Source organism: Microcaecilia unicolor, chromosome 4, assembly GCF_901765095.1.
Source record: "Microcaecilia unicolor chromosome 4, aMicUni1.1, whole genome shotgun sequence".
NCBI classification, from domain to species: domain Eukaryota; kingdom Metazoa; phylum Chordata; class Amphibia; order Gymnophiona; family Siphonopidae; genus Microcaecilia; species Microcaecilia unicolor.
In genome coordinates this window covers 322,539,587-322,558,993 of record NC_044034.1, presented here as the reverse complement: position 1 = coordinate 322,558,993, position 19,407 = coordinate 322,539,587, and the positions used below count along the sequence as shown (strand labels likewise).

Genomic DNA, 19,407 nt, shown 5'->3' with positions numbered 1-19,407 from the left:
ATGTTTAATGCAGGGAAAAAGAGGCTTACTGCAAAACACTTGCTTGTCAGCAGACACTAAAATTACCTCAAAACACATTAACCATGCATTATTTTTTTCTAATTGTTTCAGGAGGGGGTACGTCATGGGCAGAGAATGGGCATGGAAGAATTATCTAGCTAGCATGCTCTGCTTAGCATGTGCTAACTGGATAATGCAGGGTTGACACAGGAACACAAGAGCCCCCTAAACAAGAGATGGTAAGTGCTCCCATGTAATATTTTGCAAGTCCAGTATGCTAATAGAAAAATTAGCACAGGACCTGAAAAATCCTTAAAATACTGACACCTTACATATGGGCTCAGTGCGGGGGGGGGGGGGGGGGGGAAGGGGGTCGTCCCACATTACAACAAACTAACCCATATTTTAGAACATTTTAGTAAAAGAGCTCCTTAGTATTCTAAATAATTCCTATTAAAATAGAAAAGGACCTCATACCAAAACCTTCAAAATGTTCACAAAAAAAGTTCTTTCATTGGACCTTTAAAAAACAAAATTGTCACTCACAACCTTCGTCTCAAAATCTAACATAAGTCTACCTCAACCTGGCATTTCAAGACAATGAAGCTAAGTCCTATGAACATTTCCTTAAAAAATTTATAGATTTTATGTTGAAAGATTTTGAGACTGTTGAAGATTATAAAATTGTCAGTTTAGTTTTTGAAAGGTCCAATGAAAGAAAAGCAAACCTTTGAGTGATTTTTTGAGGATGTTGGTCCAATGTCCTTTCTTTTTCACCACCTTTTTATAAGATTAAACAATTATTTACAATACTAAGCTTAGCTCCTGGCGATATCATATTTATCCTCAGGAAATAAAGCAAAGTTCATGTATTATTACTCATCAGTACTGCTGTGCAAAATCAAAAGTCTATCGAGCCCAGCATCTTGCCTTTAACAGGAACCACTCTGCGTCACCTGGAAATACCCAGCAGATCTAAACGGCACAATTCTTTCCTTGATGCTCACTCCCAAAAGATAGAAGTGGGGAATCCCAAAGTCTACATGGCTAATAATTGTTAATGGACCTGTCCTCCAGGAACTGGTCCAAACCTTAATGAAACTCTGCTATATTATGAATATTGACCATATCCTACAGCAACAACTTCCACATCTTAACTGTGTAGAGACAGACCAAATGCTTTCTTAAATTTGTTTTAAATCTACTCTCAGTCACCTAGTTTCATAGAGTTTCCCCTACTCTTAGTACTAATTGAAAGCCATCCTTGATAACTTGGTTCCACCCCACATGATTTTAAAAGCCTCTATCATTTGCTTTCAGGTATCTTTTTCAGGCTAAACAAGTTAGGGCTCTACAGCCTCTCTCCATAAAGGTGCCATTCTATACCCTTTATCATTTTGGTTGCCCTTTTCAGTTCTGCTACATCTTGTTTTTTTTTGTATCAAGACCATCTGCACATGATGCTAAATGTGTTCACGATCTACACAGGGACATTATAATTTCATACATTTCCTATTCCTTACTGAGTAATTCTATTTGTTTTTTTCAACTACTGCCACACACTGAGCTAAGGGCTTCATTATATTGACCACAATGACTCCAAGACCCTTTTCCTGAGTAACTCCTAATGTGCAAGTCAACACTGTATATGTAAGGTTAGGATTAGTTTCGCCAATGTGCATTAATTTTTACTTGTCTACATTAAATTTCATCTACCATTTAAAGGCCCAGTTCCAGTCTCGCAAGATCATTCTGCAAATCTTTGCAAACTGCTGGTGTTTTAACTTCTCTGAATAATTTTATCATTAACAAGTCATTCATTTGTTTTACTTATTCTCAGATTTAATATAGCACTGAAGCAACCACCACTACTGAGACTACATTAACATAACTAGCTTCCATTTGCAAGTAAGATAACACTGTGCTTTTTATGACTCTAATAAATCTCCAGCCACGGGAACTATTTCTGTGTATAATATTTCTGCTGCATTCCTGTTTTTACTTTGCGGTTAAGTTGCTGGGATGCAGCATGCATGTGGGCAGACTCCACTCTACTTACTATTTCTCCGAGCAGAACCACGTTTTCTCCTCTAACAACAAATATCCCACGGGGAATGTCACCATACTTTTTGCCGACATGAATGCGCTCAACCGTCTGATGCAGCACCAGGTTAGCTGTCATTTTCCCAAACAAAGTTAAAAGGACAAAGGTAAAATAAAAGAATTAAATGCAAGTTTCCTCATTCAATACACAATCTGCATTTATGTCAATGAAAAAAAGTAGATGAGGCAGAACAGATCATAAAGCCATCTTGTGTGCCTTGATTTCATATTAAACCATATTCTTTCAGACTGTATATAAACAAATTCAAGAATCAAGACTATAGGATAATAAATGTACCAAGTTGTTTACGTCACTTCACGTGGTGAAACATTTATATTACTAAAATTAAAAGAAGGCAGACATCAACAAAATGATTTTAATTGCCTTGGGTGACAAATCATTTTACCAAAATGTTCTTTCATACATGGCAGTAGCATCAGAAAAAGAATACCTGAGCAAAAGTAGTACCTGGATCAATAGTGCAACAAGGAAAGAAGACCAACTTTTACAAAGTAAACAGTAACAAAATGAGTGTAGATGAAATGTTTGCTGGTAAGAGTGGTCTCAATTACATGCCTCACTTCTAGGATTCACTGTTCAAAAGAAAATTCAAAGGATTCAGCAAGTCCCAGTACATCACTGTCTCTGCTATGAGCTCCAATCTACTTTCATTTGGTGCACACCAAATGTGTTATTATAGAACATGACTGTATGATAGCACTATAAAATGTAACATAGTAAATGACAGCAAGTAAAGATCTGCATAGTCCATCCAGTCTGCCAATGAAGTCAGCCAGAGCCACACCTGCCATCCTGTGCAGGTTACACACCTTCATGAGTGAACATTGGCATCACAAACAGGGCAGCTGGTAATTCACCACAACTAAATCTACCAAAAGAATGGAACTGCAGGGCAAACACACAATTGCACCAGCAAAACTGTAGAAAGATGCACTGTTGTAACTGAATTTAACCCTGAGCAATTTAAAACTGGAGGAAAAATACTTCAGTAGTCAGTGGCCAACATCTATATGGTCACTTGGAAATTCTCGTGACCTTTTTTATCAGCTGCCTTTAATGAACCTTTTTCATTTATAGGTTTCAAAAAAAAAAAAAAAAAAAGTTTTTTTTCCTCATTTTCCCTTTAATGCTGCACCTATTAGGATGTGTGTTAATATGCTGTGAACCACATTAAACACCTTTAAAAATACCATGAGCACTTATCTTGCAAGGCACTGCAATCACAATGGAGGCCTGCTGTTTCGCTACAGCTTCTTTAGGGGATGGCCAACCTCACTGTACTCTTAACATACTGTGCTCACAATTCTGTGTTCCATGTTTGTTTTCTCTCACACTTTCCCCTGAAGAAGCTGTAGCGAAACAGCAAGCCTCCATTGGGATTGCAGTTCCTCCTCGTTTATAAATCACTCAACTTTAAATTCAGCCAAAATACGACATCTTTCTACAGTTTTGTGGTACAATTCACAACAATGCCAGACACAGAAAGGCAGTTATATATATGATGCAATCTTGAAACAGTGGTTCTGTATTTTGCCTGCATTTTCCTTATCAATGTTTGAACCAACAATGTTGCTTTTTATTTTAAAAATGTATATTCTACACTATCACCAATGTTCTAAGCAGAATTTCTATCAACATTTTATCTGCTAATTTTAACATTAAAATGTTCCCCTCACCTCTGAGATACACACCAACACTCACAGCATATGATATGAATGCTATAAAAATATGCATGCTTGATCCTGATCTGTCTGCCATTTTCGAGACGTAGGCTGTAGATGTTTGCCCAGCACTGGCCTTACTTCTCAGCTACTGGAGGTGCTGTATAAGCACTGCTCAGTTTTGTTTTGATTCCATCCTCTTTCCAATAGGGAACCTCTGTTTATCTCATGCATTTTTGAATTCCATCAGTTTTTGTCTCTGACCAGGAGGGAATTCCAGGTATTCACCACCCTTCTCCATGGAAAAGTATTTCCTGATGTTACTCCAAGTTTACCACCCGGCAACCTCAATTTATATCCTCTGGTTCTACCACTTCCCTTGGACCCCGTTACCCTCTCAGGGACCCACATTTTCATTTCAGATTCCATTAAGATTCTAGGGTTTATTATTGATGGCAGTTTTATTTTTTACTCCCTTATCTGTTACCGTACGCAAATGTTTTTACAAGACTACGCCAGATTTGGTCCCTTTGCCCTTTTCTAGAACCTGGAGCACTCCATATACTGGTATATGTACTAGTGCTTTGTGCCTAGATTACTGCAATGCACTATTTAAGGGTCTTGGACAACGAGAAATTAGATGCTTGTAGCTTGTCCGTAACGTAGCTGTTAAACTGATTACTGGTAGACATAAAAATGATCATATTATCCATATTCTTTGGCAGGAGGATTGGCTCCCTATTACAATCATTGATTTTTACATTTTTATATTGATTCATAGAATTTGTAACTCGTGTCAACCTCCAACTCTTACCTATCTGACTCCCTATTCTCCCAGCAACATCTTCTGTCCCTTCCTTTCATACAATTTTTTCCAAACATCTTCCAGAAATCAATATTTAATATTTCAGGCCCCCACCCTTTAACATATGCAAGCTGCCTTCCCACCAAGACTAAGGGGACTCTTAAAACCCACTTATTTAGGTAAGTATTTGAGACCACCAGCTGACTCTCTCCTTGGTGTTCCCTCCCTGCTTCTCCAGGCCTTTGGAGGCCTATGTTGGAGAACGTAGCCTAGTCTCTCTCACCCCCAGCTACCCCCTTGTGGAGCATTGCAACTCTCTAGCTGTTTTCCTATCTAATTTGTAGTTCTTTCCTTGTGTTTTCTCCTTTTATTAATATGTTGTAAACCGCTATGATGGTATTGCTCTCTGTGGCAGTATATCAAATAAAGATTAACGGTATTAATTCAAACAAATTCAAGTTAAAGTACTTAAAACACTAATGAAAAGGCTCTTTCCTTATTAATATTTCTTGGAATACAATATTGTCTTAAAGTGGAGTTAAGTTGTATGTTGAATTTTGTATTATACTCACTCCCTTATTTGGTTTCAGTATCAGAATATAAGATGTGCCATACTGGCCAGACAAATTCCATCAAGCCAACCCAGGACACAAATATCTGGCAGGATCCCAAGGAGTAGATCCACTCCGTACTGAACAATGGCTTTTCCAATCTTATGAAGCTAATAATGGGTTTATAGACTTTTCCTCCAGGAACTTGTCCAAACCATTTTAAAAAGGTTTCTTTCCATGCTGCATTACTGGACTTATGTCCCTTCTTGTTATATCAGAACACAATATACACAATGTTAACTTATACAATGCCCTCAGGTTTACAAGATTTGCAGCTTATTACTGTATTTAACAATTGTCCTTCCATCCATAACAAACGTACATATAAATGTTTTATAAATATGCATCTTATTGAAGCTTCCTGAATATTAGTTTTGATTACTGTAATTTTATGCTTTATCTGATTATTTATGATTTAATGTTCACCACCTTGAACTGATGGAGATGGGTGGGCTATAAATGCTTAAAATATATAGAATAGTAAATAACAGCAAAAACAAACAAATCTACCCACCCAATCTGCCCAGTTATATCCGACCATACAGTTAAAGATATTGCCTAATTCTCAGCCAAACAAGGTGTGATCGACTGTAGGATATCACAGTTTATCCAAAAGATTTTTAAATTCTCTAATTTGTATGTCACCATCTCCAGCAAGTGGGCATACAAACCTCCCTTTTTTCATACCCTGCACCTGTTTCTTCCCATGCTTAGACACACCACAGGAAGCAGAGGATGAGACTTACTTCCACACAGAAGTAACAAATCAAAGTCTTATGAAGGCACCAAGAAACCCACAATGTAAAATCTCTGAAATCTGCAATACTGTATGTAGTGCCAAAATTCATCAACAAAAAAGGTCTATACCACCAATGCCAGCGAATGGGCAACATATAACACAAAGGCAAAATGCTAGGACGCCGCCACAGTGGCTTAACTGCCAAGTCTGTAGCAATCTAAATAGCTATCCATGCTAATAAGACTGTGGCCTGAGCATCCAGCCTACCAGGTCCTACTTGTAGCCTGCTAAACTGACCCAGATGTGGTTTACCAAGCTTTTGTTAGATAATATGAAAAAAAAAAAAAAAAAGTTAGAAATCCTAGTTTGCCAATCATTCTGGCAGCCCCCATTCTTGTCAAATCAAACATGTTTATGTTTATTGTATTTGATAAACAGCCTTTTAACAGTCTCAACAAGGCTGTGTACCAAAAGCTAAGAAGGAGTAAGAAAATAACTTCAACGCATCAAAAAGGAAAGAAAGAGCATGGGGAGAGGGAAGGAGGGGAGTATATTAACACAAAGGTTATGCTTCCACTAATCTTTGAATTTTTGTGACTAAAGATCCTCTTGCAGCACAGTTTCTGGTGCCCCCTAATGGCTGAATTTACCCTAGCAATAATAATTTAAAAAAAAAGTGCAAAATGTATGCAGAAATTCTTGAGAACAGAAAAGGAATATCCTCACATAAAAACTTCACACTGTTAGAAACAACCCTTCTACGTTCCTGATCCCATTCCCAACTCCCAAAGTCATCATGGCACATAAGCCATTTAGCATTTCTGCAGGGAAAAAGCACATTTTATTTGAACGGTTGCTTGCACAGACAAGATAAATTACATGGTTACATGATGTCTTCCCAATTCTCTGTTCATGATGTACAAGAACATAAGAATAGCCATACTGGGTCAGACAAATGGTCCATCTAGCCCAGTATCCTGTTTCCAACAGTGGCCAAGCCAGGTTACTAGTACCTGGCAGAAACCCATATAGTCGCAACATTCCATGGTTACCCAATCTCTGGGCAAGCAGTAGCTTCCCAATGTCTGTCTCAATAGCTGACTACAGATGTTTTCTCCAGGAACTTGTCCAAACCTTTTTTAAATGCAGATATGCTAACCAGTGCTACTACATTCTCCGGCAAAGAGTTCCAAAGCTTAACCATTAGTTGAGTGAAAAAATATTTCCTCATATTGGTTTTAAAAGTATTTCCATGTAACTTTGAGTGTCCCCTGGTCTTTGTACTTTTGAAACGAGAGGAAAAAAAAACCCCCAAAATAATTCACTTCTACAAAATCCTGAGTGGTGTAGAACGAGTAGACCTTAATCATATGTCCCCCTCATCTGTCTCTTTTCCATGCTGAAGAGCCCTAACCTCTTAGGCCTTTCCTCATATGAAAGGAGTCCCATCGCTTTTATCATTTTGGTCGCTCTTTTCTAATTCTGCTATACCTTTTTTGAGATACAGCAACCAGAACTGAATGCAGTACTCAAGGTGAGGTCGTACCATGGAGTGGAGGAGTGGCCTAGTGGTTAGGGTGGTGGACTTTGGTCCTGGGGAACTGGCCTAGTGGTTAGGGTGGTGGACTTTGGTCCTGGGGAACTGAGTTTGATTCCCACTTCAGGAACAGGCAGCTCCTTGTGACTCTGGGCAAGTCACTGACTTAACCCTCCATTTACCCATGTAAGCCGCATTGAGCCTGCCATGAGTGGGAAAGTGCAGGGTACAAATGTAACAAAAATAAATAAATAAAAATTGTAGTATTTTTGGTCTTATTCACCATCCCTTTTCTAATAATTCCTAGCATCCAGTTTGCATTTTTGGCCACCGCTGCCTACTGAGCGGAAAGTTTTAGCATACAGCATAAAACAAGCACTGTGTTAAAAGTTTTGATATTTGCTAAATTCTAGTGCAAGTTGTGGAATTAGATGCCTAGATTTCACAGTTTTGTAGTGTGGCAAGGGTACCCCTACCCATTCTGAAAATGTATCTATTTGGAACACATGTAACTGTCATAACAATAAAGTTATCTGAAACCACTGAAATAAAAAAGGAAAGGCAAATGTGTATGCACTATACAAAAAAGGCAAGACTAAATCTAATGATTTAACAATATTAAACTAATTGATTAGATAATTTAATGAACAAGATTTTTTTTAAAAAGTCTTTTTTTTCAAAACATACCAAACTGGTCTATACTTCTTAGATATCCTATCAGGGTTCTTCCATCTCGAAGGAGCACCAAGTGTTTTTCTGAAAGAAGCAATCAGTAAGTAATCATCAGTAGTTAAAGAAAAACAAAAGCATTAGTAAAAGCATAAAAAAAGAGCCTAGCAAAGTAATTAAATACATACACAAGTGGTATCTACTAACAGATAACTTATGCACTAAATATAACATTAAAGAAACAAATACACTACCCCCCCCCTTTTTTTACAAAGTGAGATTAGTGGCTGCTGGTGCGGTAATGACACTACCCTTTTGTAAGGGGGGGGGGGGTTTACTTGATTTAATTTGGTCACAGCATACACATGCTGTGGTCTTTATTACATTAAATTGCTGTACTCTGCAGGCTTCTAGAGGCACTCTCATTCTTAATTACTACTTGGGAAAATAAACAGGGCAAATGCATGGCAGTGTCCTAACCCTTCATAGAAAGGCACTTGGGATGATGTCAAATCTTTGGAGATTGGAAATGGAAAAAATATGTCTTTGTTTAACCTAACAGATGTTATCCACGGACAAGCACGAATCCTGTTGTCACGGAGAATCCCCGTTATAGGTAAGTAACCGCACTTTTTCTCTCAAACACAACTGGTGCCTTCAAAAAAAGTGGGTTTTCATGTACTTATAAATTGAATTTCGACCAAAAAATTGTTCATGGAGGGAAAAGTGAAGACAGAAGCAACATTTTCACACCTTTTCCCACACTGTAGCACACTCCATGAATCCAGCCAGTGTACCCAGGCCTGCCAACGAAACTACTAATTCAGAAGACCAGAATCCTCAGGAAACTGCTAAACTAAGAAACCCACTCAATATGAATTGTGCTCCGGGACATTACTGAGCACAAAGTACAAAAGAAAAGTAGACCAGACAGAGTCAAAGGAATCTATAAGGTTCCGTGAGACCCGGCACTAAGGGAACTCCTACTACACAAGGAAAACCCAGGACTAAAAATAAGCGTTAGAGAGGCCCCCGGGAGGGGGGGGACATGAAGAAGGTCCGAAGAACTAAGCAGAAAACACAAATAGAGAGACAAGGGAACTCCCACACTCACTGTCAATGTCCTCAATAAGGCTAGCCGTTCCCGGCATATAATTCATTGCTCAGCTGGTGCTTCCCTCCGGCACACTCACTGCAAGATTGCCGGCTCCTCATCACAGGTGATCTCCAGCCCCACCGAGCGGAAGCGCCACCATCTTTACGACCCACCACTTCCGCTCCCCTCCGACCGGAGTGAACGCTGCTGCTAATTCTCACAGTGACGTAAGAGGAAGTGTGAAGTATGGCCAGGAGGAGATTTATCAAGGAGGTTTGACTTATCTCACCCCCCAAATCAGCCAAACAGTTCTGGTTGTGCTCCATTGTATGCACACAGGTGTACCTCTACTCTCTTAGGAATAGAATAAATACATTAATGCGTGTGTAATGCGGAAAGACAACGACCGAATCAACCTGTTCGGTTGGACTGAGGGTGAGGTAGCAAGGCTAGACCTATTGCTTGGAGTGTCAACTATGCGATGAAATCTAAAGCAATTGATGTTTTTTTTTATAGTTCACATTTAAAATAAAAATATATTTTTAAAAAGTACAATACAATGAGAATCAAGCAATGAGAAAAAGAGTGGCACTCCAGGTTTATGAAACAGATCCATTTTTCTTACAGGAGGCACACAATTGATAATTACACTGTGTCTTACTTATTCAATTTAAATTAATGGTGATAAATTGGATCACGGCGATCTTTTATTGAATTTCCTTTCTTTCAATATGTTTGTCTTAAAGTGCTGTCTCAGTATGTTCAAAACAATCAAGTAGAGGTTGTCATGAATGTAGTTATTTATTTATTTTACTGTATCACATTACTACCAAGATGAGAAACTTTTCATTAGATACAAATCTACTATTTTGCTATGTATATATTTTTTTAATATGCATAGCAAAATACCGTTTGTAATAAGAATGTAATCCAACATATTTGATATACAGACAGTTGATTAAATTTATACGTAGGGTAGCTGAATCATTCATTGCATGTGTATAATTTGTTAAGAAATAGCTACCTTATAAAATTGAAGAGCTACAAAAAATATATCAAGGAGGTTTGTATACTTGATAATACTGGGAAGCATTGGTTTGCCTCTGGTCTCTTAAACCTCCTTGGTTTTCATACTGCAGCTAGCCCTTTAAGAAATCCGGCACTGCCCACGCTTGGGTTCTGATATCCAACCTCCTTGCTCTGACCTCTCTAGCACTGCCTCCTTCGCGGGTTCAGTGATTGGCTGGTTAAAATTTTTCTAGCTAGGCGGTGCCTGACTGAAAACAAGAGGCAACAATTGGCTCAGTGGAGCATTGCGTCAGGGCTTCCCGGTAGTCATTTCCTTCCTCTGAAAGCTAAGCTAACCTCCTTGCTTGTTGGGTGGTGTACAGTAGAAGGCTATAGATGTCAGGTCGATTGGGGAGTTAAAGTGGGCGGGCCCCCCAGGTGGGGCCCGCTTTGCTTCCGTGAGAGCCTCGGAGGCAGAGTGGGAGGCTGTAGAACGAAGTCTGGGCGATCCATATGTCTGCCCTACGGAAGCTCGGTGGAGGTGGTGGAGGCGATGGCGGCGGCGGCGGTGGTCCTGGGTATGGTCGTTACTATGGCGACATGGTGGGACAAGAAGCGCTGCTCGAGCCAACGTGGAAGATGGAGAGGAGCCCACGCGGGCAGGAAACCTGGTCGCCGGGTTACTACTATTCCCAAGAGATGGGCCAGGAATGGCCTGCGCAGCCTCGGGCTGGCGGCCGGCAGGTAATGCCCTTCATCTTCCCGGGCCCGATGGCTGGGAAGGTCAGTAATCTCTGCATCAGCCTGTAGAGTTAGCAGACCAGGTGGAACCTAGTTATGGTTCAGTGCCATGGTGTGCATGGATTGATTTCCTTAAGAGAAATCTACGTATTTGCCGTGACAAAAAAAAAGGATCTAACTGGTTTGGCTGACCTGTGGTAAAGTAGCAACCCTACCGGCAGATAATGCAAGGCTTATCAAACTTGTTTTAGTGATCCTGAAGCAAGTCTGATTTTCATACTAGATATATATGAGAGATTTGCCTATACCGGGTCTCTGCATACATATACTGTACTGTATACCTTTTTCTGCATGTTCATGTTGGCTATTCTGAAAAGTTTAGCTTAATCATTAGCTAAGCTGCCCATAACAGCAAAGCAATGTACAGTCTAATATAATAAACTATAATATACAACTGACTGGGGGCCACCAAGACAGATTTGGGAACCCTGGAGGGTAATGTGTAAGTCACCTCCAGGGCTGCTTGATGACAGTTGACATGATATAGTAAATCATGGTAGATAAAGAGCATGGCCCATCCAGTCTATACAGAAGGGCAGCCAGGGTTGTACCTGTAACTCCGAGTGGGTAATTCGTACTTCCCCACCCTTTGTTTTTAGGGTTCTGTTGCAGGGTGTAATTTACTCTCTTTATGCCTTTTTAAGTAATATATTCTTTTAAAGTGTGAACAGAAGTTTTATTGTGACTATTCTGGCCCAAATAATAATTTGTATTAGCAGTGACCTTGGTTGGAATGGCCATAGGATCTCTCTTTAGTGGAGAGCTGAATTGATGTTACTGCAAAATTACATATAATTTTGAACTGAGGCCATCCATTGTACCCACAAGGATTCTTCAGCTAGGAAGTTTGTTCTCTTACTCTATAGGACTCTGCTGAGACCTCGTTTAGAATATTGTGTACAAGTCTGGAGACTGCACATTAAAAAGGTATAAACAGGATGGAGTTGGTCCAGAGGGCAGCTACTAAAATGGTCGGTAGTCTTCACCATAGAGCATATGAGAGCAGACTTAAAGATCTCAATATGTATTCTTTGGAAGAAAGGTGGGAGAGGGGAGATGATTAAAAATCTATGTGGTGAGTCTCAGTTGACAGGAAGCTGTGGAACAAGGGGGGGGGGGGGGCAAAGGATGAAGGTAAAAGAGGATAGACTTGGAAGTAACCTGAGGAAATACTTCACGGAATTCATGGAACAGTCTCCCAGTGGAAGTGGTGGAGATGAAAACAATATCTGAACCCAAGAGAGCTTGGGACAAGTACATAGGATCTCTAAGGGAGTGATAAGGAGAGTAGATGGCATGGATGGCCAGACTTGATAGGCCATATGGTGTTTTTCTGTCTTAATTTTTCTCTGTTTCTATCTTTCCTCAACAGATCTGTCTATCCATTCCCCCCCCCCCCCCCCCCCCCACATATGCATCATTTTTCATAAATCTTGAGGGAGGAAAACTGAAGAATCTGTCCTTGAGCTTTCTCATTTATGCTCCTAATCAGTATAATATTAGAGAAGGACGCTTTTCATTCATTTGAACCTTTTAAGGTACTGTCTGCATTGGTGGTAAAGAAGTTTCATTTCTCCACGATGTAGTGCATTTACTTTACAGAAGCCAGCTCTAAGTCACTGCTGAAAATTTGGTAAACTGTGGACCACCTTATTCACATACAGGAAAGATGTTATAACTTAAAACTGTAGGGGCAGGCTCTCCACTGAGTGGATGAACACTAAATCCCACGGGGTTATAGATGCACAAAAAGAAGTGGGAAGTGGACCAATGACTTCAGGACGTCGAGACTATGATGGTGTGTAAAAGAGTATACTTTATTGTAGACTGGACACAGTACTGTGTTTCGGCCACAGGCCTGCCTCAGGAGTCTTGAATGAAGTAAAAAGAATGTGTATATTTGTTTATCTTGAACGATACACAAAGTGGTATAACCAAGAAGTGTCCAATACTTTTAACTCCAAGAAATCATCTAGAGGCAATTTGTTATTCTACTATACTTGAGTTAGATGATTTTTGGGGTGTTAAAAGTATTGGACACTTCTTGGTTATACCACTTTGTGTATCGTTCAAGATAAACAAATATACAAATTCTTTTTACGCCATTCAAGACTCCTGAGACAGGCCTGTGGCCGAAACACAGTAGTGTGTCCAGTCTACAATAAAGTATACTCTTTTACACACCATCATAGTCTCGACGTCCTGAAGTCATTGGTCCACTTCCCACTTTTTTTTTGTGCATAACTTAAAGCTGTATGCATGAAAATGTATGTGTGTGTGAACATTTGTGTATACAAATCAACACTGTAGAACGAACAGGGTGCTTCCTTAGTTGGTGGGACAGTCCCACAGGCACTGTGGTGGCCATGACAAGGGTGTCCATAGTAAGTCTCTTCCAGTGCAGTCCATCTTGTGCATCTGCAATTTTAAGTCAACCAGTTTGCCTTTAAGAAGATTTATAGTCCAGCAGAACTGAACCATTACTCATATATACACATTTGTAATTATAACACCCTGGATTCTTACTATGTTGCCCTGGGGCTTTGCATTTTAATTCCAGAGGTAGCTTCCACATTTAAAATGAACCATGTTTGCAGGCACATTTTTATCTGTTGGAATCCCGATTGCTAAGAGCAAGTACACATGACATCTGCCTGATCATTTATACCTAAAGTGGTGGTCCCTGATGCTCCCTGGTGAAAGGTGAGATAACATTCCTTTATTTAAGTTTGTTTCACTATTCTAATTTGCCAGTTTGATTTTCCTTTACTGACCACCATTGTTATGTTCCTTTTTTATGCTCCTCCTGTGAATGTAAGACGCACAGCTCTTAAAAGTTTGGATTTTGTATCAGTCTCTACATATAGATTCTTTTCTTTTATCCAAATCAACCACATTTCAGAGAGAAAGTTATAGAAATGTAAAATCTATTGTTAACCATCATTTGCAGTCTGAATACATCAGGCTTTGGCAGATTTTCTTAGGATTTAGAAATGAGCCAGAAGCTGAGACCTCCTCCTTCCCCCCCCCCCCCCTCCACCTCCCTATTGTCTCAATGGACTTGAGGAAATGGAAGTGGAGGAGGTCTACTACAGTTCCTTTAGGACCTGATTATTAAGACAGTCTTCTCATCCATTCCAGTAAAAACAGCTTTAATGCACCCCTGAAGGCCACTATCAAAAATACAGCAAGCAGCCCCTTCCCAGCTTCTCTCTGTTCCTCCCCCCCCCCCCACCTCTTGCTCCCCTCATCACCCAGCCTCTCTTAACCCATTCCTCCTTACTTGTCTCTTTCTCCTGTCCCATCATCTCCCTTCTCCCTTAAAATCAGCTAGCCCTCACCATCCAGTAAAATAGCCAATCCCTGCCTACTCCCCTGCCCCGGCAACCCATTCAGCATCCCTCCTCTTTTCTCCCTCACCTCCTTCACCATCAGAACTGTACTGATCTTCACCCTATTCTCCGTGCCCACTGCTGGAGCAGAAACCTTTCCTTCCTGCACCATGTGACTCTGCATGAGTCTTAGGTCCCGATGCTCAAAAGCAAATGTAGGTGCTGGAGGCCATTAGCACTGGACTAGCGCCTGCATTTGCTACCACACAATGCTGAGAGCCAACGAGCACATGAAAAAATTAGATTGTATACTCCCGTCGCAATGAGCATGCAAATGCATGATAATTTATTCACTCCCTATTCCTCCCCAGTGCTCAGTGGACAGTTCACTAAACAATGGTGCTCTTGCCGTTGAAACCCCTACGCCGGTGGCAAGGTCTGTCTGCTGGGAGGAATAGGAGCAAATGCATTATTATGCAAAAAAAAAAAAATCAGTGTTTTACAATGAGCATCTTATGCCCAGAGGTTGCACAGATGAAATCTCCCACAAGGTTTGCCTCCATGGGCGCCTATATGCCTTCAGCAAAATATACATTTATTTGGATTGGTAGCTAAAGATGTTACCTGTGGTGCCTGAATGTATTTCTCTCACTGTCTTGATTTGCCCATAAGTTTGTTTTTTTTTTTTTTTTGGTTGTTGTTTTTTTTTGGGGGGGGGGGGGCGGGGGGGTTGGAGTCTCATATTTTTTTGCAAAGCCTCAAGCTTTCAGCAGAGAGTATGCAGGAAAGGCTTGCCTTTTTGTATAGCTCTTGCAACTGGCACCTCTTCCTCCTCCTCCCCTCTTGGGTTCTGGGCATCTGCTGAAGAGCTGTGTGTGCATGCGCCAGACACTGTCCTCCGGCCGAACTCCCTAATGCTCAACGCTAACAACATGCCTAAATTTGCATGTCATTAGCGTTGAGCATTAGGGAGTTTCTTTGCTGCACTGTTGTGGCAGTATTTTTCTAAAGCTGTTTAGTATAACCAGAATTTTGAGCATCTGTATGCAAGCTACTAGTGCTGGAAGGCTCATGTTGGTCTCGTGAGACTTGAGACCAAATTGAGAGATTTTATATTGCGTGGCTAAGACTCTCACAGAGCCATGCAGTACAGGGAGGAGGAAGTTCCTGCTCTGGCAGCAGTGGCCACAGGAAAAAAAAATTAAGCTTAAAAAATAGTCACAGAAATCCCAAGCACCAGAGACAGATTTTAGTCACCATGGCAACCTAGCACCTGGGATTTGTCGAGCTCTGTGTTACATGCTCAAACTGGTTAGTCTATAAGGTGCCACCAGCCTCTCTCAACAGATATTACATAGGTGTTAGAATCCCTTTCATTTTAAAACCAGTTTTTTTCCCAGATTGACTTGGAATGGATCTGGACATTCAGGAGTGAGTCCTTAAGTATAATATTTTATTAAAGTCACAACAGAAAACAATGGAATATGCATAGTGTACAACACACAGAAAAAGTGACCAACCTTTTGGTAAAGAACACATTACCTACCCCCACCCAAACCTAAAGCTACCATATCCGATCCGCACAAGAACAAATACTATTTCTAACCTGAGTCAACTGCATTATTCTGTCATGATGGCCCAGAGGACTAAACAGCTGGTGCACTTATAATAGGTCCCTCCCACTTTCCACCCTCACCCACCCCTCAGAAAATATGTTCTAAGTCACAAATTCAATAAAGAACTCTGGGCTCGATGTGGTAAGACCAGGTTTGTTGAAATTGGCATCAGGCCCTAGGAGACCCAAACATGGCATCCAACCATTCCAGTTTCAGCAAATAAAATAGCTAATTCCTCCAGAAAGTCATTGAAGGTGGCTCTTGTTGTCACCAGTGAAACAGAAGACATCTCCATGCCACAAAAAAGTGCCTTATGTAACAATAGATTACTAAAATGAGTCAAAATGTTCCACCAAAAGGAACGAACTTGCTCAGAACATATGCATCAAAGTTGTTGGAGTAACCCCAAATTTAGGGCAAGCAGCCGAGTCAGCAATTTTAGCCAAATAGACACCATAAGGAGAAAAGTCAAGTCTCAAAAGAAATGTGTACTGTTCTTGTAAACCTATAGACCAAGTGAGTCGTTTAAGGTGTTTCATCAACAACCGTAGTCCTTCATCAATAACATGCCCCTCAGCAGCAGTTCTGCATTCCACTGCAAGCTAACTGCTCATAATCCCACTTAGGGGCAAGGCTCTTCAAACTGATTTGAAAAAAATACATTTTTTTTTCTTTGTACATGTAAGCATTAAAGTTTCCACTAATGAGTCCACTGCATCTACCAGGGTGGACGCATCCAATGTTGATACATAATTCTGAACCTGAGTATAATGCAGCCAGTCTATAGATTGCAGATAACCTCCTTGTTGGAGCTCTGCAAAAGATTTTAATGTACCTTTTTCAGTCACCACATCACGGACATAAGTCAAACCCCGTGCATTCCAGTGCTGCAGATGTGATTTAGAGAGACCCGGGTCCAAATCTCTATTCCCCCCCCCCCTCTCAAAACAAAGGAAGTAACAGGGTAGGCGAAGAAGAAAGCTGTAATTGTTTACACATCCATCTCCAGCCTTGTCTCATAGATCACAATAGAGGATGAGATTTTTTGACCAACAATCCTTGTAGGTGCACTCGTATGAAGAAAATAGAGTAAATGAGTGGGATCCACCGACTGCCGTTCCAATGCCAACGGGGTAAAAAAAGAAGTGCCATTAATACAATCCATCAGATGATGCATAATACATGCCACATTATATCTCCGCAGATCAGGTAGGGCTAGTCCACTTTGACCTAAAGACAGAGACAATTGCTGCAATGAAAGTCTAGCACTCCAGTTTACTTAGCAGCTCTAGTGCCGACATGGCCCATTCAAATTGAATGGGCTGTGTTAGCACTAGCGCTGCTTCGCAAACAGACCCCCTAGGTTTTTAGTTATTAGTAAACGTTCCCACATTTCTTTTTGTCAAATACATGGGAAATGTTTGCAAGACATAACCATCATGGAAAAAGGCCATTTTATATAATGCAATTCAGCCCGAAAGTGTACAAGGTAAGGAGGACCATGATTGTAGAACATCAATTGATTTCTTAAGTAATGCATTCACATTTTCAGCATACACATCACCAACATTCTTAGTAATATAAACCCCCAAATATTTGATTTTTTTACATCCACCTTCTGAAGGGGAAACGGTTCAGACCAGTCCTCATAAGCATAATCTCCCAAGGGCAAAGTTTCCGATTTATCTAAATTAAGCGTCAGTCCAGACACCTGCCCATGAAATTGCATCCATTGCAAGAGGTGAAGCAACAACGACCTTGGCTGAGTCGGGACAAAGAGCATGTCATCAGCAAAGGCCATACATTTTACACATTCCTGACCCACCTGCAGTCCTTGAACATCTGGATCCACCCGAATGGTTATTAACAAGGGCTCCTAAGGACAAATAGGAGTAGCGACAGAGGACATCCCTGCCCCTACCCAATGTAAAAAGTGTGATATATTATTAAGACAAACTGCAGGCAAGGAATTGGTATATAATATTTTTATCATGTCCACAAAGGGGCCTCTTCCCATGCCAAATTTCTACAATACTGAAGACAAGTAGTCCCAGTTGACACAATCAAAAGCCTTTTGGGCATCCAAACTGACTGACTAATAATTTAGAAACTCTTAAGTAGCACAATGATCCAATACTGCCGCCATACGGCAAACATTCTACACGGCCTTCATGAATTGATTCTGACAACAAGCCTGTCAAGCTATTTGCCAAAATCTTGGCCATCAGTTTCAGTCCAAAATTAAGTAAAGATATGGTGCAGTATGAATCCATTTGTAAAGGATCCCATCCAGGTTTGGGTAAAACCACAATAACTGAATGATTGGCAAGCACTGGAAAGGAATGGTTTTGACAAATTGCTCCATAATAGGCCTCCAATGGCAAAAAAAAAAAAAATGCTCCTGTAACAATTTATAAAAATTCAGCAGTCAGGCCATCTGGGCCAGGTGCCTTTGCCAATGGTTCCTGCCTAATAACCAAAAGTATCTCCTGCGTGGACACAAGTGTATGCTATAATTCCAGTTCAGAGGACAGAACCTGAGGAAGGAATAAAGAAGAGACATAGACCCGAATAGCTTCAGGTGTCATGATTTGCTGCTGATAAAACTTTTTGAAATATTGAGCAAAGATTAGAGGCCAATTGAGTGTGCGACTCTGATGGAGTATATCTCTACAAAACTGAGGCCTCACCCAGGGACAAACCAAGCGCACCAGCAGTCTGCCAGTATGATTTCAATCTATACAGCCTATGTTTATTTTTTCCATTTACCTTAACAATCAATGCCACATTAGCTGCTTGTAAATTATCCCTATGAACTAACGTAGAAAAAGATATCCAAAGTTTCTTACGCTGCTCAACCTGCTTTTCCAAATATAACAATTCCTTGGCATAGTGCTTACATTTAGCAATGACATAAGCAATGGTTTCTCCCCTTAACACCATTTTGGCAGCCTTCCAAAACAAGATGGAATCTGAAGCATGCAGAGCATTATCCTCCGTATATTGCTTCCATTTCTGTACTATAAAGTGCCTATATTGAGAATCACTATAAAGATGGGTAGGAAACCGCCAACTACTTCCACCTTCTCAGCCTCCCAGAATCCCCTGCCATATCACAGCATGATCTAATAAAGTAGGAAGGCCAATTGCTGAGTCTTGAATGGAGGGGAATGTGGTAGCTGTGACAAACATATGATCCAACTGCAACATGACTGCATGCACCCTGGCAACATGAGTGAAATCTTTATCCAAAGGATGCAAAGTACACCATGGGTTAACTAAATCCAAGATATTGCAAAATTGTTGAAGACCTCTACTAGCCCTGAAATCAATAGAGTAGGTTTTCCCGACTTATCAACAGAAGGATCTATCATAGCATTAAAATCACCCACCACAAACTGACAGCC

General features: G+C 40.5%; 2 protein-coding genes across 4 annotated transcripts in view; one reads left to right on the top strand and one right to left on the bottom strand.

Annotated features, from left to right (window-relative positions):
• LSM1 (LSM1 homolog, mRNA degradation associated) overlaps positions 1-9,471 on the bottom strand; it is a 44,440-nt gene extending 34,969 nt beyond the window's left edge. Inside the window, exons 1-3 of one of the 2 annotated variants that reach the window (XM_030199628.1) lie at positions 9,262-9,471; positions 8,166-8,234; positions 2,060-2,175 (exon numbers count right to left, since the gene is read on the bottom strand). In XM_030199628.1, the coding sequence (XP_030055488.1) occupies positions 2,060-2,175; positions 8,166-8,234; positions 9,262-9,307 (231 nt within the window). In that variant the 5' untranslated portion in view covers positions 9,308-9,471. The remainder of the gene's footprint in view (positions 1-2,059; positions 2,176-8,165; positions 8,235-9,261) is intronic. The other variant, XM_030199629.1, reaches the window with a different exon arrangement.
• Positions 9,472-10,543: 1,072 nt separating this feature from the next.
• BAG4 (BCL2 associated athanogene 4) overlaps positions 10,544-19,407 on the top strand; it is a 34,724-nt gene continuing 25,860 nt past the window's right edge. Inside the window, exon 1 of one of the 2 annotated variants that reach the window (XM_030201943.1) lies at positions 10,544-10,995. In XM_030201943.1, the coding sequence (XP_030057803.1) occupies positions 10,765-10,995 (231 nt within the window). In that variant the 5' untranslated portion in view covers positions 10,544-10,764. Of the gene's footprint in view, positions 11,035-19,407 lie in introns of both variants that reach the window. The other variant, XM_030201942.1, reaches the window with a different exon arrangement.